General features: G+C 37.6%; 1 protein-coding gene across 2 annotated transcripts in view; it reads right to left on the bottom strand.

Moving 5' to 3' along the window:
* Positions 1 to 25,950, bottom strand: part of NELL1 (neural EGFL like 1) — an 812,822-nt gene that overhangs the window by 621,523 nt on the left and 165,349 nt on the right. For both annotated transcript variants that reach the window (XM_036932730.2, XM_036932731.2), the window contains exons 6-9: positions 9,679 to 9,751; positions 8,973 to 9,055; positions 2,163 to 2,297; positions 1,146 to 1,248 (exon numbers count right to left, since the gene is read on the bottom strand). In XM_036932730.2, the coding sequence (XP_036788625.2) occupies positions 1,146 to 1,248; positions 2,163 to 2,297; positions 8,973 to 9,055; positions 9,679 to 9,751 (394 nt within the window). The remainder of the gene's footprint in view (positions 1 to 1,145; positions 1,249 to 2,162; positions 2,298 to 8,972; positions 9,056 to 9,678; positions 9,752 to 25,950) is intronic.

Raw genomic sequence — 25,950 nt, 5'->3', positions numbered from 1 at the left:
CAGTATGAAAGGTCCATAATAATTTAAAATAGAAATAACATATGACCCAGTGATTCTATTTAGGGATATTTACCCTAACAAAAAGAAACATTAATTCAAAAAGATACATGCATCCCTATGTTTATTGCAGCATTATTTACAATAGCTAAAATATGGAAGCAACAGAAGTATCCATCTATCTACAGATGGATGAAGAAAATGTGGTATATATACAGAATAGAATATTACTGAGCCATAAAAAGGAAGAAATCTTGCCATTAGGGATAACATGAATGGACTTAGATGGTATTATGCTAAGTGAAATAAGTCAGAAAAAAAAGCCAACAAAAACAGAAGCAGACTTAAATACAGAAAAAAAAAAACTGGTGGTTACTAAATCATTATACTTTATACCTGAAACTAATATAATATTGTAGGTCAACTATATATCAATTAAAAACAGAAATAAATAATAATCCCCACCTAAAAGATTGCAGTGAGGATTCAATAAAATTAAGCACTCACCACAGGAACTGGCACATACTAGGTGTTCCAAACAACAGCTTTTACTCTTACCTTTTGACTCAATGTTCATTTCACTATTTCACTTGAAATAGTGTCCTTTGCAATACACAGGGAGAAGATTTTTAAATCACTATATAACTTGGACAAGCCAACTTTCAAGGAAATTATTGCAGTTTTTAACTAAAGTTCATCCCAAAATTACTAAGGAAGTCCTTTTAGTAACAGGAATTCTGGCCAAGACTTCAGAAAGCCAGAACACAGAACTTGGCCTTATATTTGAGTACTCTGAATGAGAGGGACCAAAGCACACGAAGCTTTGAAGTTATCACTTTACAGATCAGTGCCACCCATTACCAGTTATTTGACCCTGGATAAGTGACTTACTCCCTGTAAACCTGATTCCTTCTACATAGAATGAGAGTAATAGCATGAGGAATGATATGAGGATTTTTTTTAAATAGCCTACATGAAGTGTTTGCACACCACAGATAATTAAACAGCAGCTCTTAACATACATTTATTATTATATCAACTGTTAGGGTTTCATTTCATCAATTTTAATAAGTTGGAGCCTTAAAAGTAAGGAGAAAAAACAAATCTCAAAGCACAGAGGGCCACTCTGACCCTTAGTCGGTACTTACGTCGGCAGACCTTACAACACTGGCCAGCAATATGCACAGGAAGGGAGTCTGGGGAGCAACTGAGGGGAGGACAAGTCATCCTTCGACACTGCACAGTGCCGCTCTGCGGAAGGAAGGAAGGACAGGGAAAGGAATCTCAGAAATGCCCTTTGAAAGTTTCCCTTCTGGACGAACCTCACCTCTCATCCCAGAAACCTCATCAGGGAAATGGAAGCAATGTAAGAAATTCCCAGTCCACTCCAGGACCACAAATAAAGTATTTCTGCAGCCCGAATGAACCCATGCCACCTCAATTACTTTTCTGATATACATCACTGGCTTCATTCCACCTGCCTATGTGGGATAAGTAGATTAGGCAGAAAACAAAAAGCCTATTTTTACAAGAACATAAATAACACCTTTTACAGACTCTGTCAATCATGTTGAGGCTCTAACGATCCATTTTGTATTTTCCCAAACAATGGCATTCTTCAGATATTTATCAAATAATTTCAACTGAACAGGGCTTACATACTAATTTGGGGGTCTCCTGTAATTCTCTGAAACAGATGGAATATACAAACAATGGCAACCTTGAAAGTTGAGGGTCTTGCAAATCTCTGAAACAGATAATAGTTTCTAGATATTTTCATTATATTTTACAAGGTATCTAATTAAACCGCCCTTTAAAATCTATGACAGCAGAGAAACGTTGTGAATGAAACTAACTATTCAGTTATTTGAAAATCAAAGGAGTCTCTTCCTCCCTGATACTCTATCTTCCCAACTCTAAACAGTAAGCTTCTTAATGACATCAGATCATATTAAAGTGTGTTGTCAAGGGAAAGCAAATTTTAATTTCTAACTAGTTAAATGTGAAATCAAACTTTTCCAGCTTCCCTTCACAATTGCTCTGATTGTTAAGTAGGCATTCAGCAAAAAAGCAATACTTCTTAGAGTAAGCGTTACATAATAAACAGAATATACAATACTTAGTAAACTGCCCCTTTAACATCTTTTTTTTACAAAAAGGCTTACTTTGCATGTGCAGTTCCTGCAGTGATCGCCGTCTACCCAGGAGTCTTGGTCCCTATAGAGCAGACCACTCATTTGACAGGTCTTCTCACAATGACAATTTTCCAGTTGACTGAGTCTTGTCTCGGCATAATTTAGCTGCAAATAAGAGTCACTAGGTTTAATTCCTGTAATTCAACTGCATTGTCCTAACAAAGCTAATAGCATTAAGAAGAAAAATAAGAGGAGAAAATTCAGAGAAGCTCACTGATTCTAAGCCACATCTGTTTTTTGAAAAAAAAAAAAAAAATTTTTTACACAAGGTGGAATCATTCTAAATTAAAGACATATTGATTCCCATGGTCTAATGAGTGCCAAATGAGACATTAAACTATCTCAGGGACCTCGCGGGTGTTCATAAACATGTATGCTTTCAGCTCAAGCTCACATGGAAACACTCATAATGAATATATTCTCAAGGACTCATTAAAATGCTTACAGGAGACCTAATCAGGAACACCAGTGCACTTGCATTTATCTCCCACCATCCACTCTGTTCTTCACACACTAAGCAGGGTTTCATGTTTTACAAACTGGGAAGTCACTGTTTGCTCTCTTATGAAAAGTTCTGGGGAACTGTGGCCAGAAAATGGGAAAGTCATAGGAGTATCCAATTTCCCCCCAGTTCAAGCTGCCCCAAACAGAATGCCCAGGAATCTACTTTGGTGTTCAGACAAAGGTCAGGATAGGCAACCAAACTCTCAAGTGGGACCAGGATTTTGTTAAAAAAAAAAAAAAAAAACTTTTGTAGGTCATCCAACTGATAACATTAATCCCAGAATCTCCAATGTCCTCCCAGGTAATCCCATCAAGTCACTATCCAGCCTCTGTTTGCATGTCTACGGAGATGGGACACTCATTATCTTCCACGGAAAACTACTTTTTTCCGTTAACTCTGCCTGTCTGAAACATCTGTTGGTTTCAGCTGTGAAATCTCTCACCTTTTTCCTACTAGCTTTGCCTCATAACCCACCCTGGAGCCAATCTAATCTCTCTTCATCCAGTTGCAGTTATCCTGGCCTCACACCCACTCTTGACCACATTCAGCACCCCCAAGTTCATTTAATAGCCCCTGGTGACAGGGTTCCCTGACCACCTTCCATGCAGCATACTCATTTGCCTTCAAAAACATAGTGCAAAAACACTGAATGCTGGTATGATCTCTTCCTATCCACACTAAAGTTAATTCAAACAAGTAGCAATATTACCTTTCTTTCCTTTTTCTTACACGGAGACTGCCTTGATTGAAAAATAAGAACCACTTCCTAAAAAGTCATCAAATAGTTTCTTTTCCTCCTCAATCATACTTACACCTCCAAGCTTTGCGTATTGTTCCCACAGAGGAAATCAAATCAACCTTTGATCTGACTGAAGCTATTTCAGGCTCACATTTTGGATATAATGGTCGCACCTGGGTAATGACAACTCCTACCATCCTTCTACATTAACTGTGGTTCCATTCCACACATGCTCCTCTCAATTGCTCATAACAGCACTACTATCTGGTAATGGAATCCTTACGGAATTCCAATCCATGTGGAATTGATTTCTGTCATCCCTTTCACCCTTTTCCTCCAAGCTTTTGAAATCTCTCAACGAAACTTGTTCCTTGTCTGCCTTTTACCAATGGGCAGGGAAAAGATAAAATGGGATCCCAGACAAGCCCCCAAAGAAACAAGAGCTGACTGTACCTAAAATATGACCTTCCTATGACTTTTATAATAGGCATGATCTTCAAAACTTCAGTTTACATTTCAATCTCTAGCCTAACCACAGAATTTCTAGAATTTATGGTAATCAAGTTCTTTGGAATTCTTTATGGAACACAGATAAAATACACTTCTCCAAGAGTTTGGTGAGGTCATGTGACTAAAACCATATATAGGTAAAAGGTAAAAAAAACAGGTGGTGATTTATCACACACTACTTTTATTTCATTTTTATAGTCCCAATAGTTTCAACAAGTAGTGACTGATGGAGAACCTTGGAGTGAAAAAGAAAGAGGTGAACTAGATCTGCATTCCTCCTAACAATGGCTCAGAATGGGATATCTGTTTGTGAGAGAAAATGTGCCTGTCTCACTGAAAATCTGGAGCAACTCAAGTATCTGTAATAGTCAAGTAAGGAACTTCTTAAAGACTAAATGGCCCAAAAGGCAATTCATGTCTGTCCAAGTTTCCTGGAAACCCAAGAACTTGCCTCCAGGCAATATTGTCAATTTTCAGTCCTGTCCACCAAAGCTGAGCTATGCTCACCTACAAAACTCAATTCCAAGGGAAGCCTATGTTTTAATACAATGGAAGCCATTCTCAGGGCTGATGTTTCTCTTCTGGACTTTGTTTCTATTTTTTAATATATTTAGCCTTTTCTGACAACATTGAAAAGCCCTAATCTCTGTGACAAGAAGAGTGCATCAGAAAGACACAAAGACAAAGAGATATTTTAAGGCAAAAAGCTAATTTTTCAAAGGCACTTAATAAGTAATTTTGCCTTACTTTTTCCCCTGCTAAATCCTGTAGCACCAATACAGGAGAAAAACAACTCTGAATCAAAAAAATGAATTATATTTTCTGTCATTGGTATCACCATGCTGAATTTATACAAATTAATTTTCAAAAGCTATTCTACACTACCTGCCATTTTCTCCAAGAAAATGCCTACAAATCCAAAATAGATACAGTGTTAAATCTACATCTCAATTCTGTCTTACCTTTGTTCATGCATTTATCTAAGCAACCATGGACCAAATCATTTATTCTTAACTATACATTCGAAGATAGACAGCAGAGGCCTTTTTCACAGTAAGAGGTCAATGAATGGATCTGAGTACATTAATTGTGTAGTAGATTGCCTTTCTTGCTCTTTGAAATACTTTTTGGCATTGTTGTGTGGAAGGGGAAAAAAATCTTTTATTGTGTTAAACCTTTAAGCTTAATTGAAAAATCACTATGGAGCTTCTTGAAACAATGAAAGTCTCAAAATTAAATATGGTACAAGCTGAAACGCCACGCCAAGTGCTGCCTAATTTGCATACAGAGATTTGTCAAAGATTCAAACAGTAGTCATCAAGAAATTCCCAGTCTCCAGCATCTCTTCTTCCTGAGCTTGAAAGCAGAACGCGATTACAGCACAGGTGGGATGCAAGAGCGCGACAGAGCCTGACGCTACAACAGTGTACCTGCTCCAGCCAGTGGGTGGTCCTCAGCAAGTCAAGACTACCTACGAGAACTTCCAGAGTAAGCCAGAGGATCAGCTCCTTCAGGAAGGAGATGGGGCCACTTCCCTACATCTACTCCGCCTTGAAAAAGTATGGTTTTGCCAGGATTCCTCAAGAAGGCTCTTATGTGCCTTGACCTCTGTCCTGTCACCTGAAGGTACACGCAAGCTGCTCCCATGATTTGTTCTGTATCAAGCAAGGGCATACATAGTCACTCTGGATCAGCCCCTACTCTGAAAGGAGAAAAGGAACAGCAAACCCTCTTAAGCAGAACCTGGGGCTGCTCTGGTGTCTGTAACTGCTTGATTTGATCTGATTTTGGCTACCAGCTCCTTGCCAGCTTGGGCATTGGACTTGCTCTCTGGCAGGATTCCGCGACTTCCACTGTGAGGCAGGTGTGGGGATTTTCTGCTGCTTCCCAAGACCTCCTGACACCTAGCTCTAGACCAGGGCCCTGAGAGCAGCTCAAGCCTCTGCCAGGCATGGTGGCACCACACCACTGGGTCCTCCTCCCATAGCGGCTTATTTTCTTGTAGGTTTAACATTGCATAATTAACAAACAGCTACAGTTTATTGAATGCCCATGTGTGCCATGCACCAAGCCAGACCTTCTGATCTCACTTGCTGGGTCTCGTGGGATCTTTATAAAACCAAGAATAATTGTCACATTTACATATGGGGACGCTACAGCTGGAAAAAAGCTCAATGAATCCTCAAGCTCCCACCTTGAAGGCCACACAGGATGCAGGGAACAGGAGTTAGAGAACAGGGTCTGACTGAGATGGAGTGTCTGAAAGGAAACTCCTACATGAAGACGGGGCCCCAAGGCCCTGCACCCTCATTTCATGAGTGAGCAAAAATGACACAAGGCTTGCACAAGGCACAGAAAGATGGCTTTCCTCTTCAGACCTCAGGACTGGCTAGAGAGAAATGCCTTTCTTGAGAATTCTTAGAGAATTCTTTGCCAAGAATTCACCTGGTCTCTCCTAGGTTTGCAGTCTGATTCTGAGCAGTCTCTATGATCTGAAAACACTTTATATAAGGGGGCCCTGTACGGTCCCGGCAGACGTGCACACCATGTGAACCTAGGCCTCCATCTCACATATTCCCAAGGAAAACCAACCAACTGCAACCAAAGGGAGACTTAAGAGCCTCTGTCTTGCCATGCCCTCCCCCCTCCAAGAGCCACTGCAAGCTCTATGCTCCTGTTTTACTCCCAGCATGTACTTCTGCACATACCTCCCTCTGTTCCTCTCCTTGCATTTGTTCCTTCTCACAGTTATCTCCAGCCATGTGCTGCTAGCAACCATCTCCCTCTCTCCAGTCATTCCTTCTTCATATCTTTTGTGTCTCTTTCTAATCCTCTCCTCCAACTATAAACTTTTTCAGTCAGGATTCCACTTTCGGAATCTGAGTTTGAGTCCCAGCTGTGCCATCCACTCTCATGGGAAAAATACAACTTTCCTGGAACTCAGTCTTCTCATCTGGGAAATGGGCTCATAAATCACACTTAGCTACAGGATTGTTGTGAGGATGAAAGCAGTGGGGAACATCAAAAGTTTAAACCTTTTAACTTTTATTTAACATTAAGCATTTCACTTTTATTAGGCATTTTTAATTTTATTGAGTAAACACTCAATAAATATTGTCTCCTCTGAGTGACTTTCCAGCTTCTTCTAGATAGGGGGTTGACAAATTAATGCCCATGGACTGAACCTGGCCCACCACTTATTTCTGTATAGCCTGTGGGCTAAGAATGATTTTTACATTTTTTGATGATTATATTTGCCAATGGTTTTATTTAAATAACTATATATATAATAGTCTCAATTTTGCTTCTTGGCCTATAACGCCAAAAATTTACTAGCTGGCCCTATACAGAAAAAAGCTTGTGACTCTCCTCTTCTGGATTACCACAGATTCCAAAATTGTGTGGTGAAAATGGAAGTAGTCAGTTTTCTAATTATAATTCTATTCACGGTTTGGAAGAAACAGACTTGTAAATCTTCCAAAGTGCCAGAGGAGGGGTTTAGAAGGTGGGTTAAACCATTTTCTGCTCACAATTGCCCACAATTAGATATCTTCTGCCTCACAAATGCCTATTTTACATAATAATGTTTTGAGGGCAGAGCTCAATGTGGCTCCTAGATAATGTATGGCTAAAAAGAGAAAAATGACATTCTCTGCAATAGGAAGAATGAGGAAAAAAAGGGCATCCTCAAAGCTGGGAACTGCAGTCACCTGGACTGAGTGGCAGGTTTCTTGTTCCAAAGATTTAGTAGCAAGCTAAAATATAATTAACACTATGGAGATCAAGCTGCTTCGGACGATATAAAATAAAAGCCTCTGTATGCCACAAGCTGAGAAGGCAAATAATTGCCTTTCACATTTCCACTGTACTCTGAAGTGAAAAACTAATGCTTCAGCTCTCAGAGTCTCAGTTTTCTCTCTTACCAAAGTGTTCTGTCTCTCCTTTCCATCACAAAGGAACTTGGCCAAAAATTACATTTGAAATAGAAACATTATCTTCAGCGGCACAAGGTATGGGTCCAAAATACAGTCCTGTCTCCCAAATACCTTCTCACCAATTTTTCCCCATGTGCCATAGCGGATGGCAAGGAGCAGTCATAGCTGCAGGTGGAATAGGATTAATGTGTCATTTTCACTGTTATTAAAATTCTTCCTTTCACTGAGCATAATGTCTCTTAGGCCCAACCTAATTTTGTCTTCGCCCTAGGCTGGAACTCATGTCCACGATGGACAGGTGTCATAACAGCATTAGCCATTTTCTATTTATTCAATGCCTTTCTCCACAAGGTTCAGGGCTTTTCATTAAGAATATAGACTTGATGAATATATATTAAAGCCTCTAATTGTTTACATTTTTGGCTCTGCCACTCAACATGAATACCTCTGAGGTAGAAATCATGTTCCGTTCACCGTCACCTTTGTGCCTGACAGTGCCTGGCAAATGGCACAGCCTCAAAAGATGCCTGATAAGTGGATGACAGGAGGAAAAGAGGCAGAATTATAAAACTGAAGGTGTTGAAAGGTAAACATTGCCTTCCTTACTATGTAACTCAGGACAGTCCTGAAATGAATCATATATTGAAAATGTGGCATAATGCCTTCCTGTGGCAGTAATCTGTCCCTAACAATAGCTATTTTGCCCTTTCTGATTACTGGCAATTATTCTTACATCCAAAATGCATTAGCTTATATGAAGCAGTGGCTGTGACCATTTATCATCTCACAATGTCACTAGTTTAATAGCTAATGGGCAAATTTCTTTTTCACTCCCAGGGAATCCACAATGAGACATATTGCCTCTTTCTTCCATTTTTCAAACAAACATTTTGGTACAGCCCAATAGTATCAAAGATGCAAATGATTATGTTTACTATAGGTAGTCCTACTTCAAGTAAGAATAAACCATTTTTATAGTAACATATTGCAGATGCCAAGGCTAAAAATGTTTCCATTATAGCATATCACTCTAAATTCCAGATAGGATGGAGAAAGAAATGAAACATCACAAGTGAAATTTAGATACCTACTTTTGCAGTCATCTTGGCCAAAAGCTCTTGTAAATCCATTATTCCTTGCACCAGGCTTAAGAAATCACTGCAAGTTGGGCAAGCTCAATAAAGAAAGTATAAAATAAATGTTGATACAGTGCTAATGTAAAAAAGAAATTTTTAACACAGTAGTTGATTGGCTATGTAGAAGGGCTTTTGCTTTTCTGGTTAAGTATTACTTTGAAATTGGAGTGAAATCACAGTGGATTTCAGGCCTAGATCCTTTCCTTTTACTAATATGTGAAAAGAAAAGAACAGGAAAAAAGGATTAACTGAAAAGAAAGGCAGAATGACATTTCTGACTTAAAATTAAGCCCTTGCTTTTATTGAAGTGACTGAAAAAAATGTGAATTATCACAGAAGATGGAAAAAGTAAACTCATATCTAAGTCAAGTTTAAAGAATGGGTTTTTTATATGTAATATTAAGCATATCTTTCTGTATCAATGTACAGAACTGAAACTGCTAATGTAATCTTTCTCTTACCTTCAAAGTCTAATTCTATAAATAATGCATAAGCTTTTTAAAAATTCAAAGATAGTAGATAAGTTCTCTCACTATCCCCACCACCTCAGAAGTTACTGTAATTAGTTTGTGTGTATCTTTCCTGACATGTTTCTCTGATATATATTATCAACAAGTTATATAATACTAAAAATTCAGAAATGCTTTAAGTTGCTACTTACTGCGATTCAGATTTGGACACTGTGCTATGTATCCATTTGGCATAAAGATAATTTTCCCATCTTGGATGATTCCCTTAATAACAAAAGAGAGAAGTGATGATCAAGATTACAGTTACTAATTCAAATGGTCCCTCTGCAGTCACATGCTCTGTACAGGGCAATTCTTTTTTTTTTTTTTAAGTGGTTTAAAACACCTATTTTATTAAGCTTATGGATACTATGGGTCAGGAATTCAGACAAAGCACAGCACGAGTGCCCCTGATTTGTAGTGTTTGTTGATTTCCATCATGTAAATACTCCTAGCATGACAGATTTCAAGCTACCCATGTGACATCACTGAATATGGACTTGGGAAAATATGTCAACATTTGGCCCCTGCAAGCCAGTATGAGCCAGCTACAGCACACTGCTGTCTCTATTCCATGGTGTTTGAGCAGCAAAGATACGGTGTCTGGAGGTGATTCAACAGCTAAAGGCTGAAATCATCCAGAAGCATCTTCGCAGGGCAATTATTTTTTAACAAGACTGATATCCTTACTCAAAAGGTGAGTAGGCCTTAGTCCACACTGAACTACTTCAAACCATCCTGTTCTGGAAATCTTGAAATGAACATTCATCTTGAGAACACAATACTGTAATTAGTTATTGGTAGTTATATAGTAATTGGTTGATGCTGATGACATCATAGAACTAAAGATCCATCAGTAACTGTTCTTAAACTATGGGACTAAAATGTACTGATACAATAAAAATTCTCCTCAATGCCCTAGTCATCTCAAAACATTAAGTATTGCTGGTTTACAGGATATTTTTCTAAGTGGGATAAAGAAACAGAAATATAATAGACTAAAATGTTTTACTGATTTAGTCAAGGAAATAAAATCAGACATGGGGAAAAGTCCCTAACAACCTTTGTTCTCAGCTAATTGAGTAACGCTAAGTGTTTGTTGGTATGTCTTAAGATTTGCTCAACATCTCACTGTGAGTAAAAATTTTGCAACTTAATCTGGAAGAACAGCCCTAATTTTAAAAAGTCAGCAGGACTGCCATCTCTCAATGAAAATATTAACATGGCTTTTTGTTTTTTCAAGTTGAATATCAAGATTCTGTTTTTAGAGGTTTTCCTTTTCCTGATGTGATAGAAGAGATATTATGGGACAGATGGAAGGTGTGGAAGCTGGCTCAGAATATTGAGCTTAATCTATAAATAAAATATAGGCTTAAGATAGTGCTGGAAGTCTTACAGAGGGAGTAACTTTTAACATTTATGTGCCCATCTTCTAAGCAGCAGAAGGTAATCAGCAAATGCTGATTCCTGCTTATTATTTCAAGATAAAATATCAATTAGAAATAACAGAAATGAGACCATAGGACTTTTTCCTTAAAACTAGATACTTTTACTAACCTCTTCCTCTTCAAGGATGATGTAGTGTTTGTGATTTCGAGAAGAGACAGCCTCCCCATGGGGAGGTAGTCCCTGCCACTGTTCTTCAATATGAATTCATAGTCTCCTTCAGAGGAATTTCAGGGAGAAATTACTGGAGCACAATCTAAGTCAATCAGCTTCTTCTTAGAATGAAGCTGCTCAGTTTCTCAAGGCAAATTTACCCCTTTGGGATCCTAGGGCACCTTTCGAGCACATTTGAGAAATTTGAGAAATCATGGGATGGGAAGTCAGGGTTCTGGGGTTTAAGTTCTGGATTCATCTCTAGATTACTGGGTAAACTTAGGCAATAAGTCAATCACCTTCTCTAGCTTCAATTGTTTCAACTGGAAAATAAAAAGTGCTGGATGCAAATGCTGATGATCCATCCTTCCAGCACTCAAGTTCTGTATCAATGAGACAGGCTCTAAACTGAAATGATCAAAATTTAGATCTAATTTCACTACCTCTCAAGTTGAAAAAACAAAAGGGAGAAAGCTATAGATTTCTATCAGAGAACAGACTATCATACATATGGAACTGAATATCACATTAGAAAACATCTGTCTGATTAGAATAAGTTGAATATGAATTAATTAAAGGTGACTATCTAGGTTTGCCCAGGGTTTTGGGATTTCCCAGGACATGGGACCTTCAGTGCTATAGCAGAGACACTCCCAGGCAAACAGGGACAGTTGGTCACCCTAGGAGGTATGGAAGTGGTAGAAGCACATGTACCAGGAAAGCATCAGGTCCATATATTACCTGTGCACCAGAAGACTCTAAATCTTTCTTATTTTTACCAGCCTTGAAAAGGGCAGTGAGAGACCTAGAATACACTTGTCACAGTGTTAATTACCTTCTCAAAAATGAACAGAAAATCCATCTGAAAAAGATATCCCACCCACTTATGTTATAACAAAATACAGTTAACATCAGTTTTGCATTTCCCTCTATTTTGAAAGTGGCTGATTTTCATTACTTTAAAAATTATAAATTGCTTCTCCTATACCTTTCTTCTATGTGCCTCCAACCTTGCTGTCACGTGCATCTTTCCACTTGTAATATATGACACACATGTGTTACACAGATAATTGTGTGAAGGTCAATGATGTTGACTTGAACAAAAAAAGAAAGACTGGCTATTGAGAAGCTGTCACCTCTTAACACAAAAACTCAAAGCACTGGGTAATTTTTTCCTGAGGAAAGATCATGGGGAACAGCCCATAAGCTGGCATCAAAACTTATTCTTAACAAATCAAGAATGTTAATTTATTTAAACAGATGTAGTTCCATCCTGGATTAAAAGAAGGGTGGCAATATATTGTACAAATATCAATTGTAACCCAGAGAAGTCTGAGCATATGTGTGGGTGCATGTAAATACACACATGTATAGATATACCCCAGCATCTTCCCCAGAACAAGAACCAGAAAGTCTTGCATTGAACCACTGTATGCACTACTTAGTGCCTGGATGTCTGTCAATAAAAGAAGCATTTGCTAAGCATGAAAACTACGCGAAGGAGTTTTGTAAAGTATAAGACTACAAACTACAAAGAAGCTCAATCAGCCTTATTTCTCTCAGAAAAATCATCTATGAGGATTTCTATAGATAAAATGTGCCTTCAAGCACTGCAACTTCTCCCACAGGAGATGAACTAGGAATAAAAAGCTAGAATTCTATTGTTTCTCCACATTTAACTTGAAAGGTATCTATACTTAGAAAAATGTAACTCCAGCTAGGCATATATTAGCTGACCTCAACTGACCTAATTTTTCAGACCTATGCTGTATTTTATATCATTAACCATAACAGTGTTTCTAAAGCTTTTAGTTTCTTAAGAATCACCTTGAGTACTTGTTTAACATTCAGATCAGTGGGTCAACCCCCAGATTCTGTTTCAGTAGGGTTGGAGTGGGCCCAACAATCTTTATTTTTAAAAGCTGTCCCAAATGATTCTAATGAAAGGTTGAAGGGCCCCACTTTGAAAAACCCTGCTCTACACTGTCAATCAAGTAGTTTCTTTTGGAGAAAAAAGGCTTACTCAGCTCAGGATGTTGAAAATGACATCCAAATCCTACACATGAATAAAGTAAAATCTCAGTAACTGGAACTGAATGGCAACCAACAGAATTACTAGATTATAACACCATGAAGGCAAAAGTCATTTTCATCTCAGAATCACATGAAGTTCCTATGTAGTATATTTCACATACTAGGAACAATAACTAGTATAGAAGCATCAAATTCCTGAAAACTATGAATTATACAATGTTGAACAACAAAATTTTCAGGGCTGTCAGAAGATCATATTAGTGTTTTAATTAGGGGCATATATCAGAATTTAGAGGCAGTTGGGAGAGGACAGTCATGTGTATTTTGCAAAAGATTCTGAGGCAATTTAGATATGCCTAATGATGACTACTGATCTCAAGCCAGATCACCCAGTCATTTTGAGATAGGAGGGCAGCAGAGCATGACCCCTGCCCAGTTAGAGTACAGTGTGGGCCTTGGAAAAGGACAAAATCTTACGGAGGCTTCAGGAATGTAAAAAAAAAAAAAAAAAAAAAAACAGGGTGCTTGAGACTGAAACAATGTAACAACATATTCCCCACCCGGACCCAGTGACATAGAACAGCTCATTGCTCATAGTCATGTAGGACCATTAGTTTACAATAGGGCATCCGGGAAACCTTCACAGAGATAGGTTAAAATATAATTAGCATTCTGTCTGAATCCATAGGGAACTCCCACTGCAGCAAGCATGAAACCCTAGACACTGAGACCCCAAGCTGCAGCTTGTGGGGAGTTCCATCCTTCCTCTTATTCTGTTCTGAATAAAACTTTCTTTCACCCTGAATAAAACTCTCTGTAAATCTTCTGCTTTGTTCATGAAGTTCATTCTTCGACTCTGCAAACAAGAACCCCGGCATCAATTTGACCTATGAAAAAACCTAAGGCTTTAAATACTGTCAATAGCTTTCCTAAAGGACACCTAATCCCAGGTCATAAACTACAGGTTTCCTGACTCCAAAACCAGTGCCAGGCTGCTACAATATGGTGTAAGTGAAACATATCTCCTTTGAGAAAGTCTCATAGTTACAAGAGCTAAGGAGTTGCTGCTGTAAGACGGCCCTGTTATCAAAACAAGGTTCTATCTTAATTGTTTGAATGGACAGATACTAATCAATCATACATAACAAATTATTTGCATTAGATGTTAACAGTTGGCTAACACAGTTTTTCAGTGCTGGAAAACAGGTCCTTTTAGGTAGCCTAATATCCCCCCTTGTAATCTTATTTACCCTATTAATTTGGAAAACCATCTGCTTCCTCATTGTAAGTGCACTGCTAAACCTCAGCTGATTTAAGGCTCTGAATAAATCCCTAAGGTGAAGAGCCCAAATTAATCTGCTTTTACTATGAGTACAAATGAGAAGGAGAAAAATGGGTATTTTTTTCCCTTTATTACGTCCACCTGTTGCCATCCTCTACCTCCTGCACTCAGCTTGCAGGCACTGAAAAATAAACTGACACCAGGGAGGTTGTACATTATGGGTTTTTGTTTGGGGAACTAATGCCCATGATCTCCACTGTTCTGAGAGCATTTCTCATTTCACAGTAAAAAATACAGAAAGATGCAGAAAAAGAAAAAAGAAAAATTATGCCATTAGGGCCCTCTTATGTATGGAATATCTAAGATTAGTCAAGGCCTTTGCCACTCAGAGCTTTCTAAATACAAATGAAAGCCGCTTTGCCACCAGACAAATGCTAATTCTTTTTTAAAGCTCTTATGTCCCTGCAGATCTCTGTTTACATTAGAGAAAAAAAATTTTTTTTGGTATGCTAAAACACTGAAACAAATTGCTTTTTAAGGGAAAGAGGGGGTGGGGAGATTCATGCCAAGCTTGTAAATATATGGATGAAGACGTGTTCTGTTTATAAACTGGCAAGGACCCAAGCTTTGGCAACAGGCTCACAAAAAGTAAGACGTGGGAAACTCACAAGGAGGATTTTCAAAATGCAACCAATTATGTATTTCTGCCCTGAAGACAGTTAATAGAATATTCCAGTTTGCAAAAAGCCAAGAAAAGACACTTGTCAACTTTCATTACAATCAATAAAAACTGTCAGCTAATTAGCATATCATTAGTGGTCCTGCTGTTTCCAAAATCTTTATGCACAGAAATATTAATCTACAAATGTATAAGATTCCCCAATTCTGTGACTTTGACTTTCTGCATGAAAGAGAAAATAAGAAATAGAAATGGGAGGAATCTGATATAAATTCTTTTTCTATGTGCCTATAAACATATGTTTACCATCTGTTGAATTATGGGAACCAGCTGAGGGAGAAAACAACAGCTGTGGCATTACAAAAATTATAATCAATTTCACTTCCTAGTGACAGTTCAGCTGTTAAGAAGACAGTGATGTCCAGGTAAGGAAAAGGTAGTTTCAAACCCAAATTCACCAGGCAATCAGAGAGAACACACCCTGGCCTCTGTGAAAAGGTTTGGGATGGAAATTCTGTCAGAATAACTCAACCAATGAAGCACCCTGTAACTCACTGTGATCCACGTAGGCTTGTTTAGTTCTTAGTAACAGCATGACCAGTTTAAAATGCATCAAAGGAAAATTGAGTGGTAGTCAACCAACTTGATAATGAAAATCTCTTACAATCAGAAGATTCAGGTAAGCCTATCGCTACTGGCCAGCAATTTTCTCAAATGGATGCCACTTTGAAGTAAAGAAATCCCCAGATGGTGCTGTGTGTCTCTGATAGGAATCACATAATGCTGGAGGTGTATGTGGCAGGTGCCAAGCAAGTGATCCCATCCTCTGTTCAACCAACCTTGATTTCACTGTGCATAAGATGCACCAGGGCCTGGAATTTAGGTTTGACGAGTGAGGAGCTTTTGCATTTACTTTGTCTATGAAGTAATATGTTAATATTTAAAAAAGAAAATGAGGTTATTTTACCCTGAGAACAACACATCATAAGCATTTTTAGATCTGAAGCACTAAGGTAGGTGTGGTTCCTGGACCCATGAAGCAGCTTCTACAGGATACATATTGAGAGCCTGAAGATGTACCGACTCTGACCTGAGAAGTGGCTGCCTCCTTACACGGATTTTTGCAGCACTGAATTGATAATTTCTGTAAAGAGACACTGACATATTTCCCCTACCCCAGCCATCTTGCCTCACCAAAGGATGCCAGAAGCAATGGCTGACATACAGGATTCTAAGAGAGAGATTAATTTTGAAAGGTTCCCTTCGTAAGAGCCATCCAATGAGGCTACTCCTACTGAGGAACAAGGAAAATCACATGCTCCCCAGGGAGAGGCTGTGTGGAATTACCATGCTTCTGGTGCTTCTCACTGGAACCACCTGTTCCTTTGGGTTGGAGCCATGGAAAATAAAAACAAGATATGTCTCCTCCATGGAACATGGGGTGGCTAAATGAAATGTGTCTGCCAGCTAACAAAGACTAGTACATGGTAAGCAAATCCCTAAAAAATATTTATTGAATGAACGAAGGCTTCAAGGTAAAAAAGGCCTAAGCTTAAATCCCATTTCCATTACTTAGAAACTATATGAAACTAGCAAATTGCTTAATCTTAGAGCCCAACTGCCTGATCTACATAGTAGGAATATTAACAGCTACCTTACTGGGATTCTCTGTAGGTGAAACCTAATTAGCCAAGATAACAGATGTAGGGCTATACAAGGTCTAAAACACAGAAAGCATTTAATAATCATTGATACTCTCCTCCACGTCCCTCTGCAGCAAGATGATTGTCCAATTCTATGAACACCCTTGGTGCTGTTTCAGGTTTTTGAGCTCTTAACCATAAGCTCCTAATATCTACAGAGAATTATACACTCATCAAGCAAGGCTGAAAAGGACTGTTCTCTCTCTTAATCAGAAACTCCCAACTGAAATAAAAATCCCAAAAAGGCAGGACAAGTGCCTATGTTTCCACAGTATAGTGCTAAGCACATAGGTAGCATTAAATACCTAAGAAAGGGAAAGGATACATGTTGGAAACCTACTGTGTGCTATGTGTTTTAATATATATTCTTACATAATCTACATTATCTTAATGAGAGATCTTTGCCACTTTATAAGACAGATTCATAGCTTGTGCATTCATTCATTTTAAGTGTATAATGTCTGCCAACTATGTATCTGGTACTATTCTAAGCACTTGCAAAATAAAACAGACACAGTTCTGACCCTGGTAAAGTTTGAAATCTATGGAGAGTAACCAATAATAAATAGTAAACACCATGTAAATTATACACAGGACCAGCTGCAAAATTTGCAGAGTCACTTGTTCAAAAATTATTGAAAACTAGAAGACGACAGCAGAACACTAAGCCAATCTAGGTGCATAAGTACAGCACCCTAAAGGACTGCCCCGGTCAGCTGCCCATGAAGCCAGCCCCACCTGTACTTCCAAACTGTAGTAAGACTGAGGAGGAAACAGAGAAGCTTCAGTGAGAAAATATGTGGCAAAATAATTTCAAACTAATTTCCCTTCTTGTATCCATGTGCCTTGAACTGCGACTTCATTCACTTTTCCTTCTGCTCCTCAGACTGGTTCATTTCAGTTGTCTTATCTTCAAGTTTAAAAATTGTTTCTTCAGCCTGCTCAACTCTGCTGCAGAACTCTAGATTTTTCATTTCAGTTGTACTTCTTGGGTACAGAATATCTGTTTGGTTCCTTTTTATAATTTTCATCTCTTCATTGATATTCTCATTTATTTATAATCTTCCTGGCTTCCTTTAGTTGTTGGTGTTTTCCTCTGGCTCTTTGAGCACATTTAACACAATCTTTCAAGTCTTATCTAGTAAGTCTGAAGTGTGAGATAGCTTCTGTTTATTTTGTTTCCTTTGAATGGCAATATTTTCCTGTTTGTTTTGTCTTATGATTTTATTTGAACACTGGCCATTTGAATATTGTAATGACTCTAGAAATCAGATTCTCTCCCTTCCCTAGGGCTCCCTGGGTTTTTGTTTTATTGTTGAATGCTCCAGTAGTCCATTTGTTTAATGACTTTCCCAAATATTTTTGCAGAAACTGCATTTGTTGTGTCTCATCACTGAAATCTCTTCCTGAGCTTGTGTTCAGACAGTGCTTAGACAGAGATTTCCTTGAATGCCAAGAGAAGAGGGAGATGAGGAGGAAGAAAGATATATATGCTTCAGCCTTCCCTCAACACTTAGCCGTGCTTGCACTGATCCTGGACATCAGCCCAAAGTGAAAGTTTTGGGTATTTTGGGGTCTTTTCTGAACGTGCATCTTGCTCTGGACATGCACGTAGTTTTCTATGTACAGAAGCTTTTGAATGTCCTAATTGCCCAAAGAATCTCTCTCCCCAGCTTTCCTCCTAGCTTTGGGTAGTCTATTATGTGTCAACTGTAATCTTTTGCCACAGGTAGCTGCAGGACATTTGGTAGCTTTGCAATATTTTCAGGGAATGCCTGGAAGAGTTCAGAGTTAGGCAAAATAGATACAAATGCCTTGCATCTGTCCCTCGGGTAGTCCCAGATAGAACAGAAGTACAAAATAACTTGCAGATAATGTTTGCACTGCTTCCTCCATAACCAAGAACCACTGTCCCACCCTGGGAACATGTACTGACATCTTCAGACTGCCACTGAGCTGTGATTGCTCAGCATCAAGGTCAAGGAAAAGTGCCACAAAGCTTTCCTACTTTTTTGATGTTGCTTTTTAGATTCAGAATTCACTTGGCTGCTACAAACCTTAGAATGTTCTCCAAAGTTTTGACAAAGTTTGTACAGTTTCTGCTTGTTTTTAATGTTTCTGTGGAGGGGCAGAAGCTCAGAGGAGCCTATTCCACCACTTTGCAGACATCCAGCTAGCTGTGCTTTAACAAGCCCTTTAGGAGATCTGGATGCACTCAAAAGTAGGAGAATCACTAATCTAAAAAGTCACAAAAGCAGAAGATAATTATTACACACCTTATATTTTGTGGGATCCTTCTAGAGGCCAAGGCAAAACTCTAATCTAGACCATCAATATGTATCACCTACGTCCGTATGCTCAAATTTGAGCCTTCAAACCTACTTGATCAAAATCAACAAGGTTCTTTAAAAACATACAAATTCCTAAACCCTACAGTTCAGATTTTCAACAAGTAGTCAAGGTGGGCACAGGAATTTGATCTGTGAAGTTTTCCCCTGTGATTTTGCGGTCTTTCCAGAGTTGGAAACCAGTTACTGCCCTTCACGACACATCTAAAGCCCCCAAGAAAAGTACAGCTTTACCAGGAAAAAACGAACTACAAAACAAAAAACAGCATTATATTAGTCAGTTTGGAATTGAGACATCTGGTCAAATTTCTGATTCTTGGAAATATGGTAAATCAGAGAGCATGGAAAAATCATGTATGTGTGTATATGTATGCCTATATGAGTATAAGTGTATATATACACATACTAACACATATATAAATTATCACCCTGAAAAATTATTACATGATTTTGAATATTTATGGTTTACAAAGGGTTGTAAGCAAAATACAGGAAAGAGTTTTGAATGCAACACCCAGCTTAAGAAATAAAATATTATTACTATAGTTGAAATTTTTTGGGTGCCCATCCTTAAGAAAATTTTCACTCCTTTGTCTCAGAACTAATCACAATTCAGCACTTATCATTCCCATAGTTATCTTTGTACATATGTGCATATACAAATAAGCAATTTATTGGATTGTTTTGCATTTTTAAACAAGAAATATTTAATACTGTTTTTTTCTCTCCTGCCACTTGCTTTTTCACTCGTTACATTTGCAATTCATCAATTTGTATTCAATTTCAATGTTTTTAATGCTTACTTGTATAATTTCACTACAATTTTTTAAGCATTCTTCTATTGATAGAAAATTACTTTTTTCCCCAAGCTTCTGAAATTAAAACAGGAAATGCTCCTATGATAATGATTGTGCATATCTCCTTGGGGGCATGACCAAGAATTTCTTCAATGTGCATAGAAATTGGGTTCTTGTGTCATAGGTGCAGACACCTTTAATTTTATTAAAAAACTCCTAATTGTTTTCTTTATTGATTCTACTAATTCAAGTTTCACAGTGGCTCAACTGCTTCTCCTATGTTTAATATTGTCAGATTTTTTTTTCATTTTTTCCAGGCTAATGGGTAATAAATGGTATCTCTCATAATGATTTTAATTTGCCTCTCCAAGATAACCATTGAAATTTAATTCCTTTTAATACATTCATCAGCTATTCATGTCTCCACTTTGGGGAACTGCCTTTTCATGTATTTTACCTGATTTCTTCTTGAGTTATGAGAATCTATTATCTACAGCATTTCTTAAATGAATACTATTTCTTTGCTGATCTAGTTGTCAATATCTTTGATAGACTCAAAATATAAAATAAAATCCATTCATCAATATTTTCTTCAATGGCGTTAAATTTTTTTTATTAAGGTATTATTGATACACACTCTTACGAAGCTTGCACATGAAAACACAATGTGGTTACTACATTTACCCATATTATCAAGTCCCCACCCATACCCCAGTGCAGTCACTGTCCATCAGTGTAGTAAGATGCCACAGATTCACTATGTGCCTTCTCTGTGCTACACTGTTTTCCCCGTGATCCTCCACACCATGTGTACTAAACATAATACCCTTCAATCCCCTTCTCCCTCCCTCCCCACCCACACACCCACACCCCTCCCCTTTGGTAACCACTAGTTCCTTCTTGAAGTCTCTGAGTCTGCTACTATTTTGTTCCTTCAGTTTTGCTTCATTATTAGACTCCACAAATGAGGGAAATCACTTGGCACTTGTCTTTCTCCACCTAGCTTATTTCACTGAGCATAATGTCCTCCAGCTCCATCCATATTGTTGCAAATGGTAGGATTTGTTTCTTTCTTATGGCTGAATAGTATTCCATTGTGTATATGTACCACCTCTTCTTTATCTATTCATCTACTGATGGGCACTTAGGTTGCTTCCATATCTTGGCTATTTTTAAAAGTGCTACAATAAACATAGGGGTGCATATGTCTCTTTGAATCTGAGAAGTTGTATTCTTTGGGTAAATTCCAAGGAGTGGGATTCCTGGGTCACATGGTATTTCTATTTTTAGTTTTTTGAGGAACCTCCATATTGCTTTCCACAATGGTTGAACTAGCTTACATTCCCACCAGCAGTGTAGGAGGGTTCCCCTTTCTCCACATGCTCGCCAGCATTTGTTGTTCTTAGTCTTTTAGATGCTGGCCATCCTTTCTGGTGTGAGGTGGTATCTCACTGTGGCTTTAATTTGCATTTCCCTGATGATTAGTGATGTGGAGCATCTTTTCATGTGTCTGTTGGTCATCTGAATTTCTTCTTTGGAGAACTGTCTCTTCATATCCTCTACACATTTGTTAATTGGGTTATTTGCTTTTTGGGTGTTGAGGTGTGTGAGTTCTTTATGTATTTTGGATGTTAACCCCTTGTTGGATAAGGCATTTACAAATATATTCTCCCATACTGTAGGATGCCTTTTTGTTCTGTTGATGGTGTCCTTTGCTGTACAGAAATTTTTTAGTTTGATGTAGTCCCGTGAGTTAATTTTTGCTTTTGTTTCCCTTGCTCAAGGAGATGCATTCAGGAAGAAGTTGCTCATGCTTATATTCATAAGATTTTCGCCTATGTTGTCTTCTAAGAGTTTTATGGTTTCATGACTTACATTCAGGTCTTTGATCCATTTTCAAGTTTACTTTTGTGTATGGGGTTAAACAATAATCCAATTTCATTCTCTTGCATGTACCTCTCCAGTTTTGCCAACACCAGCTGTTGAAGATGCTGTCAATTCTCCATTGTATGTCCATGGCTCCTTTATCATATATTAATTGACCATATATGGTTGGGTTTATATCAGGGCTCTCTAGTCTGTTCCATCAGTCTATGGGTCTGTTCTTGTGCCAGAACCAAGTTTTCTTGATTACTGTGGCTTTGTAGCAGAGCTTGAAGTCAGGGAGCATAATCCTCCCAGCTTTATTCTTCCTTCTCAGGATTGCTTTGGCTATTTGGGGTCTTTTGTGGTTCCATATGAATTTTAGAATGATTTTCTCTAGTTTGTTATAGAATGCTGTTGGTATTTTGATAGGAATTGCACTGAATCTGTAGATTGCTTTAGGAAGGATGGCCATTTTGACAATATTAATTCTTCCTATCCATGAGCATGGGATGTGTTTCCATTTATTGGTATCTTCTTTAATTTCTCTCATGAGTGTCATATAGTTTTCAGAGTATAGGTCTTTCACTTCCTTGGTTAGGTTTATTCCTAGGTCCTAGGTATTTTATTCTTTTTGATGCAACTGTGAATGGAATTGTTTTCCTAATTTCTCTCTCTGCTAGTTCATTGTTAGTGTATAGGAATTCCACAGATTTCTGTGTATTAATTTTGTATCCTGCAATTTTGCTGAATTCAGATATTAGATCTAGTAGTTTTGGAGTGGAGTCTTCAGGGATTTTTATGACAATATCATGTCATCTGAAACAGGGACAGTTTAACTTCTTCCTTGCCAATCTGGATGTCTTTTATTTCTTTGTGTTGTCTGATTGCCATGGCTAGGACCTCCAGTACTATGTTGAGTAGAAGTGGGAAGAATGGCCATCCTTGTCTTGTTTCCAATCTTAAAAGAAAAGCTTTCAGTTTCTCACTGTTAAGTATAATGTTGGCTGTGGGTTTGTCATATATGGCCTTTATTATGTTGAGGTACTTGCCCTCTATACACATTTTGTTGAGAGTTTTTATCATGAATGGATGTTGAATTTTGTCAAATGCTTACAATTTATAATCTTGAATTCTTCTCTACCCTGAAATCATGGATATGCTCCTATGTTGTCTACTAAAACTTTCAAAGGTTTGCTTTCACATTTAGGTATTTAATTCAATTCTAAATGAAGTTGATTTTTGTATGGTGTATGGTGTCCAAATACATATTTGAAGTTTTTCCTGACACTATACACAAAAATCAATTACATCAATATATATGAAATATTTAAGTAACCGAATTTTCTAACCATTTATTGGTGAATACACTCTTTCCCCACTGATCAGGAATGCCCATTCCATTAAGTATCAAGGCTCCAAGTTTTCACATATAGTGGAAGAGTCTCTTTCCAGCCTCTGCATTCTATTCTGTCAGCTCATATAAGATGGGAGTTTTTTCCGTGGGTGTGGTAGAACTCCCCTGTAAAACTGTCTGAACTCAGTGGTTATTTGGAGGAGAGATATAGTAGATTGCAACAATGATTACAATCCTTTGCTCCTTGCTGGATTGCTACCTACGAATGATAATTTGTTATCATATCAAGAGGTGGAGTCCATTTACCACACCCTTGAATCTAGCCTTATAATATGCTTTGGCCAGTATAACACAGCAAAAATAACAATGTGCAAGTGTCAACCATAGTCTTCAAAAGGCTGTGCACACTTCTGCTATAGCTCTAGAAACCCTGATCAGTTATGATATAAAGAAGTTGGGCTGGAAAGCTAGAAAATGAGAGATGACATGAAGCAGAGAAGAGCCACCCCAGCTGAGGCCAATCTAGTAGGCAACTCCCAGAAAACCTAGCAGCTGATCATAGACACATGAGGTATTGTTTTTAAACCTGCTTAACCCCCCACAGAATAGAAAAACCGTTCAGATAAGCCCAGCCCAAGTTGCCAACTCACAAAATAATGAGCTAAATAAATGGTTGCTGTTTCAAGCCATTAAGCTTTGAGTTGGTTTGCTATGCTTCAAAAGCTAAGGGAAACAATAGACCGAATCATGAGTTCTGTATGATACTTTGACTTTAAGACTTCCTGGATTATTCATTTCTTAAATACATTTTTATAATTTACATATTTTTGGAAATTGTCTGTTTTACTCTAATTTTCCATTTTATTAGCATAAAATTGTTAATTACTACGATTTAAATTTTTGCAATGTTTTTATGTATTTTTATTACTGTTTTTTTATGCTTTCTCTGGTTTTTTCTTGCTCAAAGTTCCAAACTTGTCTTTTCAATGGCCAACTTTTGGCTTTTCCCTTGCTGTTGTATCCTACTCATTATTTTATGAACTGCTGTCCTTACATGCTTATTTTTTCATGCCTCTGAGTTCCTTTGGATTTATCCTGATTTTATTTTCTAACATCTTAAGTTGGATACTCATTAAATTTCTGCCTTTTCTGCCTTTGTGGACTATAACTACTTTGCACAGCTGCTCCTATTTCATGGCATGCCCCTTTTACCCTTAGTCATGTATTTTGAAAACAAGTTCCAAATTTTAATATATTCCAGTATAACAACCATTTTCTTTGTGATTATTACTTTTATGTCTTATTTGAAAAATGTTTTTCCTACATCAAAGTCATAAAGATATTTTTCTGTGCTGTCTTTTTAAACTTTACTGTTTTACCTTTCAGATTTAGACCTATAATCCCCTAGAACTGATCTTGCAAACAGCATGAAATAGAGGTTAAGATTAAGTTGTTCAGTTGACAAATACCCCGTGGTGAGAAGACCATACTTCTCCAGCATTCTGTAATGCCTCAATGTGTATTTTCAGGTTATATATTAGGTGTATGCATCTTTAGAATTATTTATCATTGTGGTAAATTTGAAGGCCTTGAAGTTTGATTATGCCAGAGCTTCTACAAGCTTTCTCACATTTAGTTTGGCCTATTTCTCTTTTCTTTTAAGGTCACCACTTCACTATCAGCATTTATTAGTCCTCATTTTTGGTTTTGAGTTTTAGGGATCCAATGTAAAACTCTGTTAACCACTAAGTATATTTCACTTTGATAGTAGATATAATTCCAGTTCACAATATTCACTATCTTACACTGAACATTTTTTCCTCTTGTTGCCTTATTTTGGGTTGATAGAACTTTGTAAGAAATCCCCTCTCTCTCTCTCATAAAATTAGGAGTTAAACACTTTCTATTATTTTGGGGTTGGTTTAAATTTTTAACATGCAAACTTAAAGTCTGCAAATAATTTCTCTCTATTCATTTTCTGGCCAAAGCAAGGCCTTAGAACCCTTTAAATAAGATCACCATCATTACCATTTTTCACTGTCCATTCTTAGTAGTTTTTTCCCACAAAATTAGGCATTGTTTTTTAATCAAACAATAATAATTTTGCTGTGTGCATACTCTCAACAGTTAACTTGTTTGTCAGTTCTTGAATTTTATGCATTTCTTCTGGAAAGTTTCTTTAACCAAGATCTATTGGTCATAAATAGAGTTTTGTCTATAAATTATTTCATACTCATTCTCAAATGATAATTAAGCTGAGTATATGCTATTACATTTGGGAGTTATTTTCTCAAAACTTTGAAAACATTATCCTCTGACTTCTGTTTTTCTACTGTTTAAAAGCTAGCTGTTCAATCTACGTTACTCTTTTGTTGAAAATTTGCCTTTTCTCACTGGCTACTTTTAAGATCTTCTCTGTCTTTGGTGTTCTGCTATTCTGCTAAGACCTCTAGGAGTAGCTGTCTTTCATTTATCATGATTTGTTTAAAAGATTATTAAAATGGTCAAAAATTATTCCCCTCATTACATCCATATCCTTGCAATGTGATAGTACAGAATAGTTCTTCAAGGAATGGAATCTATTCCTTCACTCCTTGACTCTGGATTTGATCAAATGACTTGCTCTGGGTAACAAAATATTAGTAAATGTGATTAAACAAACACAGCCTTGAAAAGCACCAGTACACTAGGGTTTGCTCTCTTCTTACACTTGGACTCTCAAGACTGCCATGTGGATAAGACTAAACTAGGCCTCCAAAGGG

Source organism: Manis pentadactyla, chromosome 9, assembly GCF_030020395.1.
Source record: "Manis pentadactyla isolate mManPen7 chromosome 9, mManPen7.hap1, whole genome shotgun sequence".
In the NCBI taxonomy this organism is placed as follows: Eukaryota; Metazoa; Chordata; class Mammalia; order Pholidota; family Manidae; genus Manis; species Manis pentadactyla.
The sequence above is the reverse complement of the archived record's forward strand: the minus strand, read 5'-3'. Positions and strand labels throughout refer to the sequence as shown.